At 44.4% G+C, this 17,751-nt stretch overlaps 1 protein-coding gene across 1 annotated transcript in view; it reads left to right on the forward strand.

Moving 5' to 3' along the window:
• MYO10 (myosin X) overlaps positions 1–17,751 on the forward strand; it is a 189,841-nt gene that overhangs the window by 162,759 nt on the left and 9,331 nt on the right. The window contains exons 29-36 of the mRNA XM_081872960.1: positions 6,431–6,524; positions 9,136–9,191; positions 10,070–10,212; positions 11,900–12,094; positions 13,290–13,447; positions 14,457–14,580; positions 15,918–16,215; positions 17,270–17,477. Coding sequence (XP_081729086.1) covers positions 6,431–6,524; positions 9,136–9,191; positions 10,070–10,212; positions 11,900–12,094; positions 13,290–13,447; positions 14,457–14,580; positions 15,918–16,215; positions 17,270–17,477 — 1,276 coding nt within the window. The remainder of the gene's footprint in view (positions 1–6,430; positions 6,525–9,135; positions 9,192–10,069; positions 10,213–11,899; positions 12,095–13,289; positions 13,448–14,456; positions 14,581–15,917; positions 16,216–17,269; positions 17,478–17,751) is intronic.

Consider the following 17,751-nt stretch of genomic DNA (forward strand, 5'->3'; position numbering starts at 1 on the left):
TAACACTCAGTAACTGGAGACTGTGTCAGGTAGAATAAAGCACCCTAAAACCCATGCTGCTCAGCAGATTAAAAACCTTCAGACTGCTCAAGATAACTGCTAGCAGAATAAATATTAATATTTCAACAATTACCTAAGAGAGGGCTACAATCTTTCAAAGTTACCATAGCTTGGAATTTTTCTCCTCCTCTCCCAATCTTGCTGTGGAGAGTTTCTTTTCAAATGGAGCAATGAGCTCAATGAAGGTTTTTTTTAAAAAGCCCCTAATACCCTCTCTAATACACCAGTGTGGTGTAGTGGTTAAGAGCAGTAGTCATGTAATCTGGGGAACCGGGTTTGCGTCTCCGCTCCTCCACATGCAGCTGCTGGGTGACCTTGGGCCAGTCACACTACTCTGAAGTCTCTCAGCCCCACTCACCTCACAGAGTGTTTGTTGTGGGGGAGGAAGGGAAAGGAGATTGTTAGCCGCTGTGAGACTCCTTAGGGTAGTGATAAAGCGGGATATCAAATCCAAACTCTTCTTCTTCTCTTCTTCTTCTCCAGTGGTCTGATTCCGTTTGTTCAATTCCCAGTTCTTTGACACTTGAAAATATTTACTTATTGCATGAATGTCCCATCTCAGCTCAAGGCGGTATACATTTTAGCCTCACATACTGCACAGTGGATTTGAGACATTGATTGGTCCAAGGATATCCAGAGAGCTTCATCCCTAAGTGGAAATTCTCCCACATTCTAGTCTCCCACACTATCCACTTATACCTCACTAGTTCAGGTTCAAATATAGGATCCAGATCTGGTTTTTTATCACCATCTGTAATCTGTCGAAGTGCCAACAAGATTTACTAGCGTTTAAGGTGACTTTTCTCCTCTGTCACATAAACCATTTTTTCCCTACAAACACGAAGATAATTGTTTGCATTTCAAAATGTGTGTAGTATACACAGCACCCACACGTTCCGCTCTTAACATTTTCTTTATCTTTCCATGACACACTATGATAAGAAAGATTAAACACAAAGCTGGTTGTTGTCAGAGAATTGAAACACTGAGGTAACCATCCAATTTTTGAAACATGGCCATTAGTGTTGTCTCCTGGAAATTTCTTTTTTTTAAAAACAAAAATATTTTTTATTGGTTTTTCCATGTATACATTGTTATAAGAATTTAAGGTCAAATATAATATAAATTAAATGTACAAGGCAAACACGTCCATAAATATATACACCACATGTCTGAAACAATACAGGAAGACAGTCCTGAAACCATTTTGACTCTCCCAAACTGCCCAAATGTTTCTCTGCAAGGAGGGAGGAAATCAGAAAACCTCCCCATTGTCTCTGTGCTCACAAATCCTACCTTAAGGGCACATTTAAGGTGTGAATAGGGTGAGCCTGTGACCTGGATTCAGGAATTAAGTAGTTATAGTAACAAAAGAGTGGCCAAAACCCAGATAATGCAATCAGGTAACCTGCCAGACAGGAGATACACAACACACTCAGGATTCCGTTTCAAAGCGCCTCCCATGATGTATGTATGATGTTTCTGGGGGTGGTCTGGAGTTTGAGAGTGGGCAGTTTCAAAAGTATATATATGGGCGGGCACACCTTTGTTCTGGGTTCCTCCTCTTTCCTGCTTGTGGTGAGTGAGGACTCTGTTGCAACAGTTTAATAAAGATCAGGCTTAATAGCTGTTTTGCTTCTCAATATTCTCTGGTTGGCCTCTGTTATTTTCTCCTACTGATAGGGAACCCACTTAAGGACTCTATATGGGCTCTTGGATACACCGCAAGGGGAAAAGGGCAGATTTTGTTTATAACAACATCCTCTAACAATATTTCTCTAACAATTTCCCATATTTCCCCCCCTCCTCCCCTGGACTTCCCTCATATTCCCATTTTGCTTTATTTCCATATTACTCACCCTGCGTGTTGTTTTCCAAAATTTTCCCAATACATATAATCTTACTTTTTGTTATATACAATTGTGTTTCTTTATTCAGACCCTGCCAGTGAGTCCAATTCTTTATGTTGCTTCTTCATATATGTTGTAAATGGTTCCCATTCTCTTTTAAAGTCTTTGTTATCCTTTTCATGTAATTTATCCGTTAATTTTGCCAGTTCTGCATATTCCATAAGTTTCCCTTGCCATTGTTCTTTGGTTGGTATTTCTTCTGCCTTCCAAGCTTGTGCCAATATAATTCTTGCCGCTGTTGTTGCAGTCCCCTGGAGAATTCTGCCTACCTCTCAAGTACTTGGCTCTTTTAACAAAAAATGTACCATGTACAGTGGTGCCCCGCAAGACGAATGCCTCGCTAAACGAAAAACCCGCAAGACGAAAGGGTTTTCCGATTTTTTAGCGGCTTCGCAAGACGAATTTCCCTATGGGCTTGCTTCGCAAGACGAAAGCCCATAGGGAAATCTCCGGGGACAGCGGGGAACCCTCCTCCCACCGCAAGCCCCGGGAACAGAGGAGAAGCTGCGCGCCTTCCCCTCTGTTCCCGGACCTGTCCTGAAGGCTTGCGGTGGGAGGTCCGGGAACAGAGGAGAAGGCGCACAGCTTCTCCTCTCTTCCCGGGGCTTGCGGTGGGAGGAGGGTTTTTCCTCCCCACCGCCAACATTCAGAACAGCATTCTGAATGTTGGCGGTGGGGAGGAAAGCCCTCCTCCCACCGCAAGCCTTCAGGACAGGTCCGGGAACAGAGGGGAAGGCACGCAGCGCTTCTCCTCTGTTCCCGGACCTGTCTTGAAGACTTGCGGTGGGAGGAAGGTTTTCCTCCCCACCGCCAACATTCAGAAGGCTGTTCTGAAGGCTGGCGGTGGGAAGAAAAGCCCTTCTCCCCCGCCAGCCTTCAGAAGAGTTCCCCGCAGGGCTCTCCAGGCTGTGGATAGCAGCCTGCTGCCCCTATCCGCAGCTTGGAGAGCCCTGCGGGGAAGTCCTGCAGGGCTCCCCAAGCTGCGAATGTCTGCCCCGCGCCCCTGAAGCAGAGCGCCCCTCGCGCCGGGCAGCAGGCTGCTATCCGCAGCCTAGGCAGCCCTGCAGGAACTCTTCTGAAGGCTGGCGGCGGGAGAAGGGCTTTTCTTCCCACCGCCAGCCTTCAGAAGGCTGGTCTGAAGGCGGTCTCCCTAGGAACGCATTAATTGATTTTCAATGCATTCCTATGGGAAACCGTGCTTCGCAAGACGAAAAACTCGCAAGACGAAAAAACTTGCGGAACGAATTAATTTCGTCTTGCGAGGCACCACTGTACTGCAGAATTGAACCTCTCCTTCTTCCTCTGTTCCTCTTTATTCCCAGGGGTTAGACTTTCATGCTCCTTACGTAAGATGTTCTGGGGTGTGTGTATGTGTGTATGTGTAATTATATCCGTCTTTCATAACATTAAAAAAAGAAGATTATTTCTTGTTCAAACATTCTGACTTCAGTAATTCTGTTAGTGTTGACATTTCAGACACCTTCGTTATTTCAGAAAACCAATCTTTTAATGTGGGAGCAAATTTAGTTCTCCATTTCTTAGAAACCAGCATTTTTGCAGCAGCTCGCAATTTCCATATAGTTCTTTGAGGCCCAAGACAGATTGTCACATAATACAGAGGACTGGATCTTCGTGGGCATATTACAGTCATGTTTCTTCCACAATCATGTTGCAATTATGAGTAGCTACCGTATTTTTCGCCCCATAGGAAGCACCGGCCCATAGGACGCACCAAGTTTTTTTGGGGGGGAAATAAAGAAAAAAAAATTATTCCCCCCCCCCAGGCGCTTGTGGGGCCGGCAGCGGGAGAAGCGCTCTTCTCCCCACCGCCCGCCTGCAGATCAGGTCCGGGGACAGTGGGAGGACGCGCTGCACCTCCCCGCTGTCCCCGGAGCTTGCGGGGCTGGCGCTGTGGCTCTCCTGAAGCCTGGAGAGCGAGAGGGGTCGGTGCGCACCAACCCCTCTCGCTCTCCGGGCTTCAGCGAAAGCCTGCATTCGCCCCATAGGACTCACACGCATTTCCCCTTCATTTTTGGAGGGGAAAAAGTGCGTCCTATAGGGCGAAAAATACGGTAATCCCTAGGCCAGGGGTCAGATCAAGCCTTCCCCACCAAAGCAAATTTTTATCTCCCCCTAAACGTTTTGAAGCTACAAACATGAGTCTGACCAAACTGTGGGAGGCAGTGGAAGACAGGAGTGCCTGGCATGCTCTGGTCCATGGGGTCACGAAGAGTCGGACATGACTAAATGACTAAACAACAACAAATACATTTTGGGCAGCTGAGACCAAAAAAAGTGTGTTCTAGTCCTCTCTGCTCACATTAGGGACCCTGATGAAGAGGCAAATAATCCCAGATGTCTGTCATCGGATTAATATTTTTAATAAGCATGGAGGCAGCAATAACCCCACCCCCTTTGCAAATCTACATAAATCATCTGAGGATACAGACTTGTGCCCTTTGTGTATATGCATGTGAAAGTGGGTTGGCCAAACCAACTTTTTGCCACACACATCTGGCTTGCATGCATCCCTCAAAGAGTTGGTCATGGGTGAAGTTTTGGCCCTTGGTCCAGAAAAGGTTAGCCTTAGATGATCCCAGCTTCGCATGAAGACAGAACAGAAAGGCGGGGACAGCACAGTGCAGCCTTTGTTCAACTCCTCTGATACTGGAAAAGATGCCAGAATAGTTAGTCATTATCTGTTTTCACCTTTGGCCAAGAATTAGTGTGAAGGGCTCTAAACATAAACACCAGGAGGAAGTTAATGTTTAGCTGATTTAACTTGAGGACTATAAAGGTTCTCTGTTTAGTCAATCAAAAGCAACTTTTAGGTCTATAAATCAGTGTCATTCCAGACACTGCTGGTCTACATTTCCCATCATTGTCAGTCCTTGGCCAGGCTGACTGCCCCCCCCAATCCAGCTGTGGATGGGCCACAGCTTCCTTGTCTCTGCTATAAATGAGGGAAATAGCATGCATCTCCTACAAAATAATCGGAAATCAATCCCACTTAGAAAATGGATATATTTGGCAAAGAGAAGCATTGGGTTGTCTTGGGCAACCCCCCCCCCTTCAGCCTAACTCAGTACATAGGCTTGTAATAATAATAATAATAATAATTACTATTATTATTATTATTTATCATTTATACCCCACCCATCTGGCTGGGTTTCCCCAGCCACTCTGGGCGGCTTCCAGCAAAATATTAAAATACAATGATTCATCCAGTATTAAAAGCTTCCCTAAACAGGGAACATGTCATGCTGGCCACATGACCCATAAGCTATACGTGGCTCCCTCGGCCAATAAAGCGAGATGAGCGCCGCAACCCCAGAGTCGGTCACGACTGGACCTAATAGTCAGGGGTCCCTTTACCTTTTTAAGCAGGGCTGCCTTCAGATGTCTTCTAAAAGTCTGATAGTTGTTTATTTCTTTGACATCTGATGGGAGGGCGTTCCACAGGGCAGGCGCCACTACCGAGAAGGCCCTCTGCCTGGTTCCCTGTAACTTCACTTCTTGAAGTGAGGGAACTGCCAGAAGGCCCTCAGAGCTGGACCTCAGTGTCCAGGCTGAATGATGGGGATGGAGACGCTCCTTCAGGTATACCGGGCAACGGTCGTTTAGAGCTTTCAAGGTCAGCACCAGCACTTTGAATTGTGCTCGGAAGCGTGCTGGGAGCCAGTGTAGGTCTTTCAGGACCGGTGTTATGTGGTCTCCCAGTCACCAGTCTAGCTGCCGCATTCTGGATTAGCTGTAGTTTTCAGGTCACCTTCAAAGGTACTCGGATACAGTGTTAGTGTAAAAATCACTGGCGGCTTTCCTGTGAAAAATCTCAGGGTTTCTGTCTACCAACGGAGAGCATTCCTTCTTTTGAATAAAAAAAAATTCATCTTGTCATAATGGTAAATATTAATACAGTGGTACCTTGGTTTACGTATTTAATCCATTCCGAAAGTCTGTTCTTAAACCAAAGCATTCTTAAACCAAGGTGTGCTTTCCTATAGCAGTGGGGGACTGAGTTTACAAATGGAACACACTCAATAGGAAGCGGAACATGTTCTTATTCCAAGACAAAGTTCACAAACCAAAACACCTACTTCCGGGTTTTCAGCGTTCTTAATCCCAAGTTGTTCATAAACTAAGCTGTTAGTTCCCACTGTAGTGACATAACGGCACACAAATTGGAGAATGAAGATTAGTGGATTCAGATTCTTGAAACAAATTTATTTTGTATTTACAGAGAATAGTTAATTGTTTTAGGAGCTCATTGACTGTGGTAGGGAGGGAGTGGGATGCCTCTTGGCTTTATCTAGAATGTGGGGAATGTGAATATCTGTCCAAGGAAAAATAAACGAGTCATCAGAAATTTGTTTCATTTCAAGACAGTAGTAAAGACAATCCTCCTGAATGAGAATATTTTACTGATTTCCTCCTTTTTTCTGCGTTTTCTCTTCCTTCAGTCAATGGTTCAGTGTCTTGAGTCAAGTCCACGCTTCCACAGAACAGGAAATCAGGGAAATGCACGATGAGCAAGCAAACCCACAGAATGCCGTGGTAAGCAAGGCTTACACTCAGCTTCAGAATGTTGCAAATACTATTATAGCAATATGGTTGGTGGATCCTCCGGAAAAACAATCTCCCAAAGGACCTGTTGATGGCATTTTACCATTGCACTGTGGAGAGCGTATTAACTTATGGTCTGTGTGTGTGGTTTAGCAGCTGCACGGTCAGGGGGAAAACAATGCTATCCAGGGTTGTAAAGACTGCAGAGAGAATAACTGGGTGCACTCTTCCCACCTTAGATCAAATCTATGCTGCCAGGTGCCATAAGAAAGCGGCAGAGATAGCGCAGGATAATACACACCCCGGAAATGATCTCTTTCAGCTTCCGCCTTCTGGAAGAAGGTATAGGGTTATAAAGGCCAGGACTAGCCGCCTGAGAAACAGTTTCTACGCAAATGCAATTCTGGTTCTAAACACAGCATAAGGGGTCTCTGTAGTATAGTGTATTTTTTTGTATTGTGTATTTTATAGTATAGTATAGTATAGTATAGTGTATTTTAAAATGGGGTTTCAGACTTTTTAGGGGTTTTTATAGTATAGTATAGTATAGTGTATTTTAAAATGGGGTTTCAGAGTTGTTAGGGGTTTTTGAATGTTTTATGTAGTTTCTCAATTTCATTGTTCTGTATGGGACAATGACAATAAAGTACGTTTCCGAGCACAATTCAAAGTGCTGGTGTTGACCTTTAAAGCCCTAAACGGCCTCGGCCCAGTATACCTGAAGGAGCGTCTCCACCCCCATCGTTCTGCCCGGACGCTGAGGTCCAGCGCAGAGGGCCTTCTGGCGGTTCCCTCATTACGAGAAGCAAAGCTACAGGGAACCAGGCAGAGGGCCTTCTCGGTAGTGGCACCCGCCTTGTGGAACGCCCTCCCATCAGATGTCAAAGCGATAAATAACTACCTGACATTCAGAAGACATCTTAAGGCAGCCCTGTTCAGGGAAGTTTTTAATCTGTGATATTTTAGTGTATTTCTGGTTTTTATGGAAGCCGCCCAGAGTGGCTGGGGAAACCCAGCCAGATGGGCGGGGTACAAATAATAAATTATTATTATTATTATTATTATTATTATTATCTACTGCTCCATTTTTTCCAGGACAGAGGTGGCCTAGTTGCTGGATAAGTCCTGCCACTACACGTAGATTAGTGGTACAGTGGTGCCTCGCAAGACGAAATTAATCCGTTCCGTGAGGCTCTTTGTATAGCGGTTTTTTCGTCTTGCGAAGCAAGCCCATTGACAGCTTAGTGGATTAGCGCTATTAGCGGTTTAGCGGCTTTTAGCGGATCAGCTGATAAGCGGCTTAGCAGCTTAGGAAAAGGGGGGGAAAGGGGGGAAAAACCCGCAGGAACTCACAAGACATTTCGTCTAGCGAAGCAAGCCCATAGGGAAATTCGTTTTGCAAAGCGCCTCCAAAACGGAAAACCCTTTCGTCTAGCGGGTTTTCTGTCTTGCGAGGCGTTCGTCTTGCGGGGCACCACTGTAGATCATATGCAGAAGGTGCAAGATTTAGCTTCCGGGATCTCCAGGCAGGGCTAGGGAAAACTCCTTTCTGAAACCCTGGCATGGTGCCACCCGTCAATGTAGAAAGATTCCCTTTTTCCCGTGTACTTGGCAAAGTAGGATTGTTTCTACTTGCTGACAGTCTCCACCACCTAAAGCAGGCGTGTCCAAACTTTTTTCAAAGAAGTGAATGATGTGAACCTGCGTGAGGGCCGACCAAAGTTGCTGACCTTTTTTTAGGATTGAAGTTGTTGAGCAGGGGCTGGATTAAACCAACAGGTAGGCTGGATTTGGACATGCCTGACCTAAAGAAAGAGCATTCTCGAGTAAGGTTCTGCAACAGAGAAGACCCTTTCATGCATCACACGGCAGTGGGTTTTGTCTGCCGCTGACAATAATTAGAACTTGGGTGCATTGCAACAGTGTCCCACCTATGAAGTGGTAAAATGTGACGATGTTGTGCAGGGTAGTTTGAATATGTTCTACTTGGTATTTGAAGTAAATCAGAAACTGCTGATTGGTTTTCTTGCTCTGCTCTATTGCTTGCTTCAATTAATCAGCTTTTAAATGACAGTTAAGATATATTGTTCTATTTTGTGCACTATTGGAAACTAACCTGGAATTGTGTTGACATGATGGATGAGTCTACAAATTGCAGAGATAAATAATGAATAGAAAATGGGTATTCATGCTCCCCCTATAAAAGCCTCCAAAAAGTGGTTTGGTGAATTTGATGGCAGAAGTAGGAGCAGCTTGTTGGGGGAAACTCTGGAAACAAATTTTGACATGTACACCAAATGAGATTGCCACAATTACAGTAAAATAACAATGAGCATACAGGCTGGGATTAAACATTTTTCTGCTCATGCCTGCAAGGCATTTTATCCCTTGCAGTAGTGCCATTATAAAATAAAGCCGTATCAAGAGTTTTTGTTCAACTTGTTCAAAAGCAACTGATGTTTTTCCACTACCTCTTATTATTGAATTCGAACCCACTAACCCTCATTCTCTAAATCATGTATTACCATCCACACATGAAACTAAACGGGCATGTATTCCATGGGCCAGACAACACAATGTTCATTTTCCCTTTTTTTTGTAGGGCACACTGGATGTGGGATTGATCGATTCCGTCTGTGCATCTGACAATCCAGATCGGTAAGAACAAGTTCCACTTTCAGAAATCTTATTTTTGTTCAGCCCTTTGTTCTGAAACAGAACATGTTTTTTCTGCGAGACTATCAGCTTGAGAAATTAAAGAAGAAAAGTATTGTAGAGCAGTTCTAAATTCAACCACTCTATTTTGCTAATTTGGGACGTGGGTGGCGCTGTGGGTTAAACCCCAGAGCCTAGGACTTGCCGGTCAGAAGGTCGGCGGTTCAAATCCCCGAGACGGGGTGAGGTCCCGTTGCTCGGTCCCTGCTCCTGCCAACCCAGCAGTTCAAAAGCACATCAAAGTGCAAGTAGATAAATAGGTACTGCTCCGGCGGGAAGGTAAACGGCGTTTCCGTGTGCTGCTCTGGTTCGCCAGAAGCGGCTTAGTCATGCTGGCCACATGACATGGAAGCTGTACACCGGCTCCCTCGGCCAGTAAAGCAAGATGAGCACCGCAACCCCAGAGTCGTCCACGACTGGATCTAAATGGTCAGGGGTCCCTTTACCTTTACCTTTATTTTGCTAATAGATCGAGCATCTCTGTTTTGTGTTCGGAACCTGTGTCTTCATGTTGATCTTTGGAATAAACCAGCAAAGGTTTGAGCTAATTCTCGCAGAGATAGACCTGAGCAAGGTGGAAGCAGAAACAAGTTTGGCTGTAGTTTTGAAATTGTGGGATTGTGCCAAGCTGTCAAATGTGAGTGTTTGAAAAACAAGTCAGGCAAAGTTGAATAATAAAGTGAATCAGCATTTGCTTAAATATACAGTACAAACAAAAGAGAATTGCTTTGTATGAGTCAGACTCACTTTGTTATGGTCCCAAACAGTATCCATGTTTACTATACAGGCCTTTTTTGCTTTATCTGTTTTTTCCTGGGCAGACCCAATTCATTTGTGATCATCACTGCTAATCGTGTTCTCCACTGCAACGCCGACACTCCAGAGGAGATGCATCACTGGATCACCTTGCTGCAGAGATCCAAAGGCGACACCCGAGTAGAGGGACAAGAGTTCATAGTGAGAGGTAGGAGCATCTTTCAGGTGAAATCCCCCTGCAAAATGGGGTATTTTTCTTACTAAACTCTGGCTCCCAAAGTACCGTATTTTTTGCTCTGTAAGACTCACTTTTTCCCTCCTAAAAGGTAAGGGGAAATGTGTGTGTGTCTTATGGAGCGAATGCAGGCTGTGCAGCTATCCCAGAAGCCAGAACAGCAAGAGGGGTTGCTGCTTTCACTGCGCAGCGATCCCTCTTGCTGTTCTGGCTTCTGAGATTCAGAATATTTTTTTTTCTTGTTTTCCTCCTCCAAAAACTAGGTGTGTCTTGTGGTCTGATGCATCTTATAGAGCGAAAAATGCGGTACTTGCTAATAACTTGTGGAGGCCACATTTAAGCAGTACATCTTAAGATGAAAAGCCAAAGCATGGATGCTTGCAATTGTCTTTTATGTCCAGAGGAGTTTTTAGTTCCTTTACGATGCCGTAATGAGAAGCAGCTCCTTCTTGTACTAGCCAGAATATTGCTATGACGTCTGTTGCCTCTCCTCACCCATACCAGTCAGGCAACTTTTAGGTGGTTTATGCTGATGCAAGACTATAGGACAGGCATAGGCAAACTCCGGCCTTCCAGATGTTTGGCACTACAATTCCCATCATTCCTGACCACTGGTCCTGTTAGCTAGGGATGATGGGAATTGTAGTCCCAAACATCTGGAAGGCCGGAGTTTGCCTATGCCTGCTATAGGAGGTTGTGGAAAATCTGAAAAGGCTATAACAAGAGAGTTGGGTGGGAAATCTTCTTAGAGTTGATTGAAGTAGACCCACTAGTGTCATTGATATTTTTGGCAACTCTGCCCCAAATATCTCCTGTTAAAGCTTGTGACATTGGGCTGAATTGAAAAGGATTCCTTCTAAAGCACAGGGAGGATTTTAGAGCTGGGTATTCTCCGTTTGTTTTATATTAACACAGAGGGTAGATTGAACAATAACAAAGTAGTTAGTTCACCCCAATGTTGGGGAAGCATTTATCATTGTTCTCTCCTTCCCTGAGAGGTGAGGGTGTAGTTTCAGGGTAACTGTGAGGACTAAATAGTTTCTGAGTTGCTTCAGAGAAGGGGATTTGGATTGTGGAATGTCAGCTTTAAAAAAACAAATCCCTAGCACTTCCCCCCTAAAAAACTGGTAGCTGCTAATATGATAAAAATGCCAGCGGGTTTGGAAGAGTTTTTTTTGTTTTTGTTTTTTTTGTTTTTTTGAGGGGGTGGGTTCTTTTCTAAAAAGTTTAAATATTGCCAGCCAACCTACTCCATTTTTCCCTTCTTCCCTGAGGGGGAAGAATGGAGGAATGATTTAGTACACACCCAACTCACACTCACAAAACAAAATCCATTCTCCACTGAACCCCATTGTACATGGCTTAGGTGTTAATACATGACATGCCTACATGTATTAGACCTGACGACATTATGCCCAGATGTGCCTATACAAAGAGAAACATTTTGGCTTCATCTTCATCTTGACTTAAGAATGGTTATTAAGGCCTACATCAAAACAGCCTTCTGAGAAGAACTCAGTAAATGCTGTTTTATTGTTTTATGTGTTGTGAATAGCAGGGGGGTTTAAAAATATGTTTTGAGAAAGTGACTAGCAGCCCAAAGTTGAGAGCAGCTCTAGAAGAGTATCAGTATTCAGGAAATGTTTTTTCTCTAAACTAGGATGGTTACATAAGGAGGTTAAGAACAGCCCAAAGATGACTTTGTTGAAGTTGAAAAAGCGGTGGTTTGTCCTGACACACAACTCATTGGATTATTACAAAAGCTCCGAGAAGAATGCCCTCAAACTGGGCACCCTGGTCTTGAACAGCCTCTGCTCTGTGGTACCACCGGATGAGAAAATCTTTAAAGAAACAGGTAACTAATTTCAGCAGGAGCTCTTCCCCTAGATTCAAGTGATGTGGCCATCGATAATCATATTAAAAATCTGCTAAAATACTTTGGGGTTTGAAAAAGATTCCAATTTAAAGTGTTAGGCAAAATAACAAAAAGTGTATTCTTAAGCCTCCCGTATACACTAGTATATATAATTTTATGGTATTACTCCCCCCAAAAAAGTGGTGCTATGAGCCATCAAATCTCGGAAATACACTTTCCCCAAAAGTGTATTTCACCAAAAGGTTTCCACAATTATGGCCGCTAGTGTACTGTTTTGGAACTAATGTGGCTCTGTGAGTTAAACCACAAAGCTTAGGGCTTGCCAGTCAGAAGGTTGGTGGTTCGAATCCCCGCAACGGGGTGAGCTCCCATTGCTCTGCCCCAGCTCCTGCCAACATAGCAGTTCAGAAGCACGCAGTGCAAATAGATAAATAGGTAACACTCTGGTGGGAAGGTAAATGGCGTTTCCGTGCACTGCTGTGGTTCACCAGAAGCGGCTTAGTCATGCTGGCCACATGACCCAGAAGCTGTATGCCGGGTCCTTCGGCCAGTAAAGTGAGATGAGTGCCGCAACCCCAGAGTCGTCCTCGACTGGACCTAACGATCAGGGTGCCTTTTTACCTATTCTTCCTAAATTGGCCTCTAAAGTGGTTTTAATTTGCAGACACTTCAGAGATGTAGAGAACCGGCCTTTGCACTGTTTTGATCTGTATGATGTTAAGTAAGACAGGATACAGTATATCAGGTTGTTTCAAGAAAGCAGTATACTACATTGGTACCTCAGGTTACATATGCTTCAGGTTACATATGCTTCAGGTTACAGACTCCGCTAACCCAGAAATAGTTCTTCAGGTTAAGAACTTTGCTTCAGGATAAGAACAGAAATCTTGCTCCGGCGGTGCAGCGGCAGCAGGAGGCCCCATTAGCTAAAGTGGTGCTTCAGGTTAAGAACAGTTTCAGGTTAAGAACGGACCTCCGGAATGAATTAAGTACTTAACCCGAGGTACCACTGTATAAACATTAATAAGCCTACGGATCAGACTTATGAACTGCACTCCTTTGAGTCACCCACCGTCACTGTTATGATTTTTGACAGCTCACCTTCACCACTTGTCTATTAATAGTTTGAGTAAATCAGATTAACAAGGTGTTTTCTTATTTACTCTTGCCTCAGGTTACTGGAATGTGACCGTGTACGGGCGCAAGCACTGCTACCGCCTCTATACCAAACTTCTCAACGAAGCCACTCGCTGGTCAAGTGCTATCCAGAATGTGATAGACACAAAAGCACCCATAGACACCCCCACCCAGCAGCTTATTCAAGACATTAAGGTAGGCTCATGGTCTTGGAAAAATATGCTTCAAGAAGACAAACAACCACATTATTTTCCACTCATAAAGAAAGAGAATTGTTAAATGTTCCAAAACTGAGGCAGTTGTTTGAAGAAGAAACTCATTAAGTGTTGTGGGGAAAACTCCAATGAGGATTGTAATTGCTCAGTGGCATATGAGTGTTGGGGCAGGGGGAGGCAGAACAAGAACTGGGAGGGTGGTATATCCTGAAAGAGCTATAGCTGACTGGCTAGAACCTTGAACAAGAGCATTCCACGATGCAACATTTTGTTGCAGTCCCCACTTGCAATAGGAGGTGGAGGAATACGACAATTGTAGTGACATTTGTACTACCACAAAGAGGTGCTCATGCTGCTCTGCATATTTAGGACTCGAAAATAAAACAAAAATCGAGAGAGTGCCGGATCTTTGTTTCATTCTGTTCTGTTTGTGAATTAGGCCCATGATACCAGGCAGCAGCCATAACAAACACAGTAGACTTTATCTCAGCCTCTAGGCATCTAATTGGTCAACGTGTTCCTATTTTGTCATGATTTTGGATTCTTTTAGCTTTGCACAGTGCTTCTACAAATGGTTTAATGTTACTCTGGTTTGTGTTTTTTTAGCTCTCCGTTTTTATATATTTTATTTTGATTTTTAGGGTGCACAGTGTTTATTTTAGTGGGTTATAACTCTTCTAAATTGGAGGTGATGGCTGTTATTTTTTCCAATTTTCATCCTCCGTTTCATCCCAGAGGAGCTCAGGGCAATACAAATAAAATAAAATTGAAATGTAACACGTTTAAAAGCATTATTAATATCTAAAAATACTTAAATGGTCCTGGGTGGGTGGGTGGTGTGCTTTTTCCTGAAGTTTATATTCCGCTCCAAAACAAGTCAGCTCTTTCTGGTAGAACCATTTCCCTTTGGAGCTGTTGACCTTTCACAAGCATTCAGTGGAGGCTTGTTTTTCATCCTCGGCCTGTGAATAATCTTGCTATTTACACAGGAGAACTGCCTGAACCCCGAAGTTGTTGAGCAGATCTATAAGAGGAACCCGATTCTTCGCTATACACAGCACCCACTGCATTCTCCGCTATTGCCACTTCCATACGGTGACATCAACCTGAATGGTAAGTCCTTCGGACACTCAAGCCCATTCCCTTACCTTTGCAAAACCACTTTTGCCTTGGGAAAGTTTCATGAAGATGAGATGCCTTGGCTCCTTCGCTCATCACCTTAACAGTAATCTTCTCATCAGTTGCTGCTATATTTAACCAATAGACGTTGCCAGGGACTGCCAAGTGCTGTTCCCAACTCATCACTCCAAATCATACTCCTGGTTTCTGTTGTTGTTGTTTAGTCGTGTCCGACTCTTCGTGACCCCATGTACCAGAGCACACCAGGCATTCCTGTCTTCCACTGCCTCCCGCAGTTTGGTCAAACTCATGCTGGTAGCTTCGAGAACACTATCCAACCATCTCGTCCTCTGTCGTCCCCTTCTCCTTGTGCCCTCCATCTTTCCCAACATCAGGGTCTTTTCCAGGGAGTCTTCTCTTCTCATGAGGTGGCCAAAGTATCGGAGCCTCAGCTTCAGGATCTGTCCTTCCAGTGAGCACTCAGGGCTGATTTCCTTCAGAATGGATAGGTTTGATCTTCTTGCAGTCCATGGGACTCTCCAGAGTCTCCTCCAGCACCATAATTCAAAAGCATCAATTCTTCAGCGATCAGCCTTCTTTATGATTTCTGTACCTCTTCCCAATTCTCCTTCGCCATCAGTATTCTAAGCAGGAAAGGGCAGTGTGAAACCAAGAGGGAAATAAACATTGGAACCCAACTGCAGGGGCTGGTTCATTCATACACTTCACGGGGGAAAGTTTCGGCAATGCCCAGGAAGCCTGACTGAGGTTATGAGGAAGCTGGTGCTCCTCTAGCTTAGCTGCAGAGGGAGGCAGTGGCTTCCCCAGTGTGGAATAATACAGTGTTGGCCAGAATTTTCAGGAGCCAGACACAATCAGTTTGCAGCCCACTGCTCCCCGCTCCAAATTAATTTATTTATATGATTTTTATACCTCCCTCCCCATCTCTGGCCGGATCACAAAAAAAATTAAACCTTAGAAGTATACAAATAAAACATAGACAAAATCTTAAAACAGTTAATGCAGCTTCAGAATAAAAAGCCAAGCAACAGTAAATGATACTGCAGATAACTTTTTAAAATAAATCATTTGACACAAAACCATTGATAGCCATTGACAAAATAACCCAATTCCAAGAAAGGAGGAAAAAGGGTAGACATTCGGACATCTATGCAAACTATGTAACTTAATTGTTCCAGTATAATAAGAAAATGATAGCTTTGTAAACACACCTGTTGAGACATACTGTTTCAGATGCTTGCCCCATGTGAATTACGACAATAGTTTGATTGCCTGAGCAGCGAGATATACTTCCATGTTCTGTTTTGTAGTGCTAAAAGACAAAGGCTACACCACCCTCCAGGATGAAGCTATCAAGATCTTTAATTCTCTGCAGCAACTTGAGTCCGTGTCAGACCCCATTCCTATTATTCAGGGTATTCTGCAGACTGGGCATGATTTACGGCCTTTGCGCGATGAGCTCTACTGCCAGCTGATCAAGCAGACCAGCAAAATGCCTAATCCGGGGAGCGTTGGCAATCTGTACAGCTGGCAGATCCTCACTTGCATGAGCTGCATGTTTTTGCCAAGCCGCGGGATTCTCAGATACCTGAAGTTCCACCTAAAAAGGTAAGCAGAACTATGGGTGATTGCACACAATGGTGTGCCATGCAATAGTTTGAATAGTTTCGTATCCTGGAGATAGGTATGTTGTGGAAAGGGCAGATGCCCAAACACCCTTAGAATTGGGATTAAGAGCAGGGCTCAGCAGGTTCCGCAGATGTCAGGAATTTCTGCCATTGGCCCATCAAGCAAACACTGGAAACTAACGCATCTTGGAGGAGATGATGGGAGACAGCTGTAGGACTGACTGGCTGGACCTCAGGGAGCCACACCACATAAGGGAATGGCCAGGATACAAATTGAGGGCAGGTAGGGCAGCGAGAGGGAGAATGAAAGTGCAAAGCAGGAAAGAGACTCAAAGGAAGCAGAGATGGAAGCAGAGAGGAGAGGCTATAATCTCCCAAGATTGGAACGCTGGGCCAAATCTGAGGCCAGCTGAGCCAGAACTCAGTGCAGAGATGAGGTGGACTGAAAAGACGCCAGATGAGAGCAATGTAACCAAGCCAAGAGTCATATGCAGTCTCCTGCCCTGAGCTTGAGGGAAAGAACTGTGACTCCAGGAGGATGGAACAGCACAAGGCAGAGATAGGGTGCAGTTATGCACCATCAACATGCCTGCAAATATAAGATGTCAATACAAAAGAGCTTTCTATGCAGCCGCCTTGCTTGCGATAGCGATCTATTCATGGGGTGGTGGTGAAGCCTTTTGATATACAGTGGTACCTCAGTTTTCAAACAATCCGTTCCGGAAGTCTCTTAAAGTTCCGAAACGTCCAAAAACAGAAGCCTCAAAATGAAAAACTTAAAAAGGAAGCTGCATTTTCTATTTGACTTCCAAAGCGTGTTCGAAAACTGAGGCACTGACTTCCAAAACGTTCGACTACGGATGCCTTTGAAAAATGAGGTGCCACTGTAGAGGGTTGATGAAAATGGTCTCACAACCACAAGAGTAGTTGCTTGGACTGAGTGCAACCACCATTGCCTCTTAAATGTTTTTCAAACCACCACATTCAAGAAAACAAAACATGGAGCAATTAAATCTCAGGGTTTCCCCCCACAGGGTGCGTGACCAGTTTCCAGGCACAGAAATGGAGAAGTATGCCCTCTTCATTTATGAATCGCTGAAAAAAACCAAAGGCAGAGAGTTTGTGCCATCCCGGGATGAAATTGAAGCCTTGATCAACAGACAAGAGATGACATCCACCGTCTATTGTCACGGCGGGGGATCCTGTAAGATCACCATAAACTCCCACACCACTGCTGGCGAGGTAAGATGAGGCTTGGACTGGATTGCCTGGGTTGAGCCTCAGGGTGTGAAGGGTCCGCCATTTTGTGCAGTGCGTTTGTGGCCTATTGAACTTTAAACTTGTATGTGACTTACTAATAACCATATAATTTTAGTCAATGATCTGTCTTCTGAGATGCAGAAGCATATAGGGTGGTAGGCAATGACATTTTACTCAGATAAGATCTTCTGAAATTAATGGGCCCAACTTAGTAGTGCTAATTAATTTCAGTGGATCTACTCTGGGTAAAACGCAG

The sequence above is a fragment of the Podarcis erhardii genome, assembly GCF_964252035.2.
Source record: "Podarcis erhardii genome assembly, chromosome: 8".
Taxonomy (NCBI): Eukaryota; Metazoa; Chordata; class Lepidosauria; order Squamata; family Lacertidae; genus Podarcis; species Podarcis erhardii.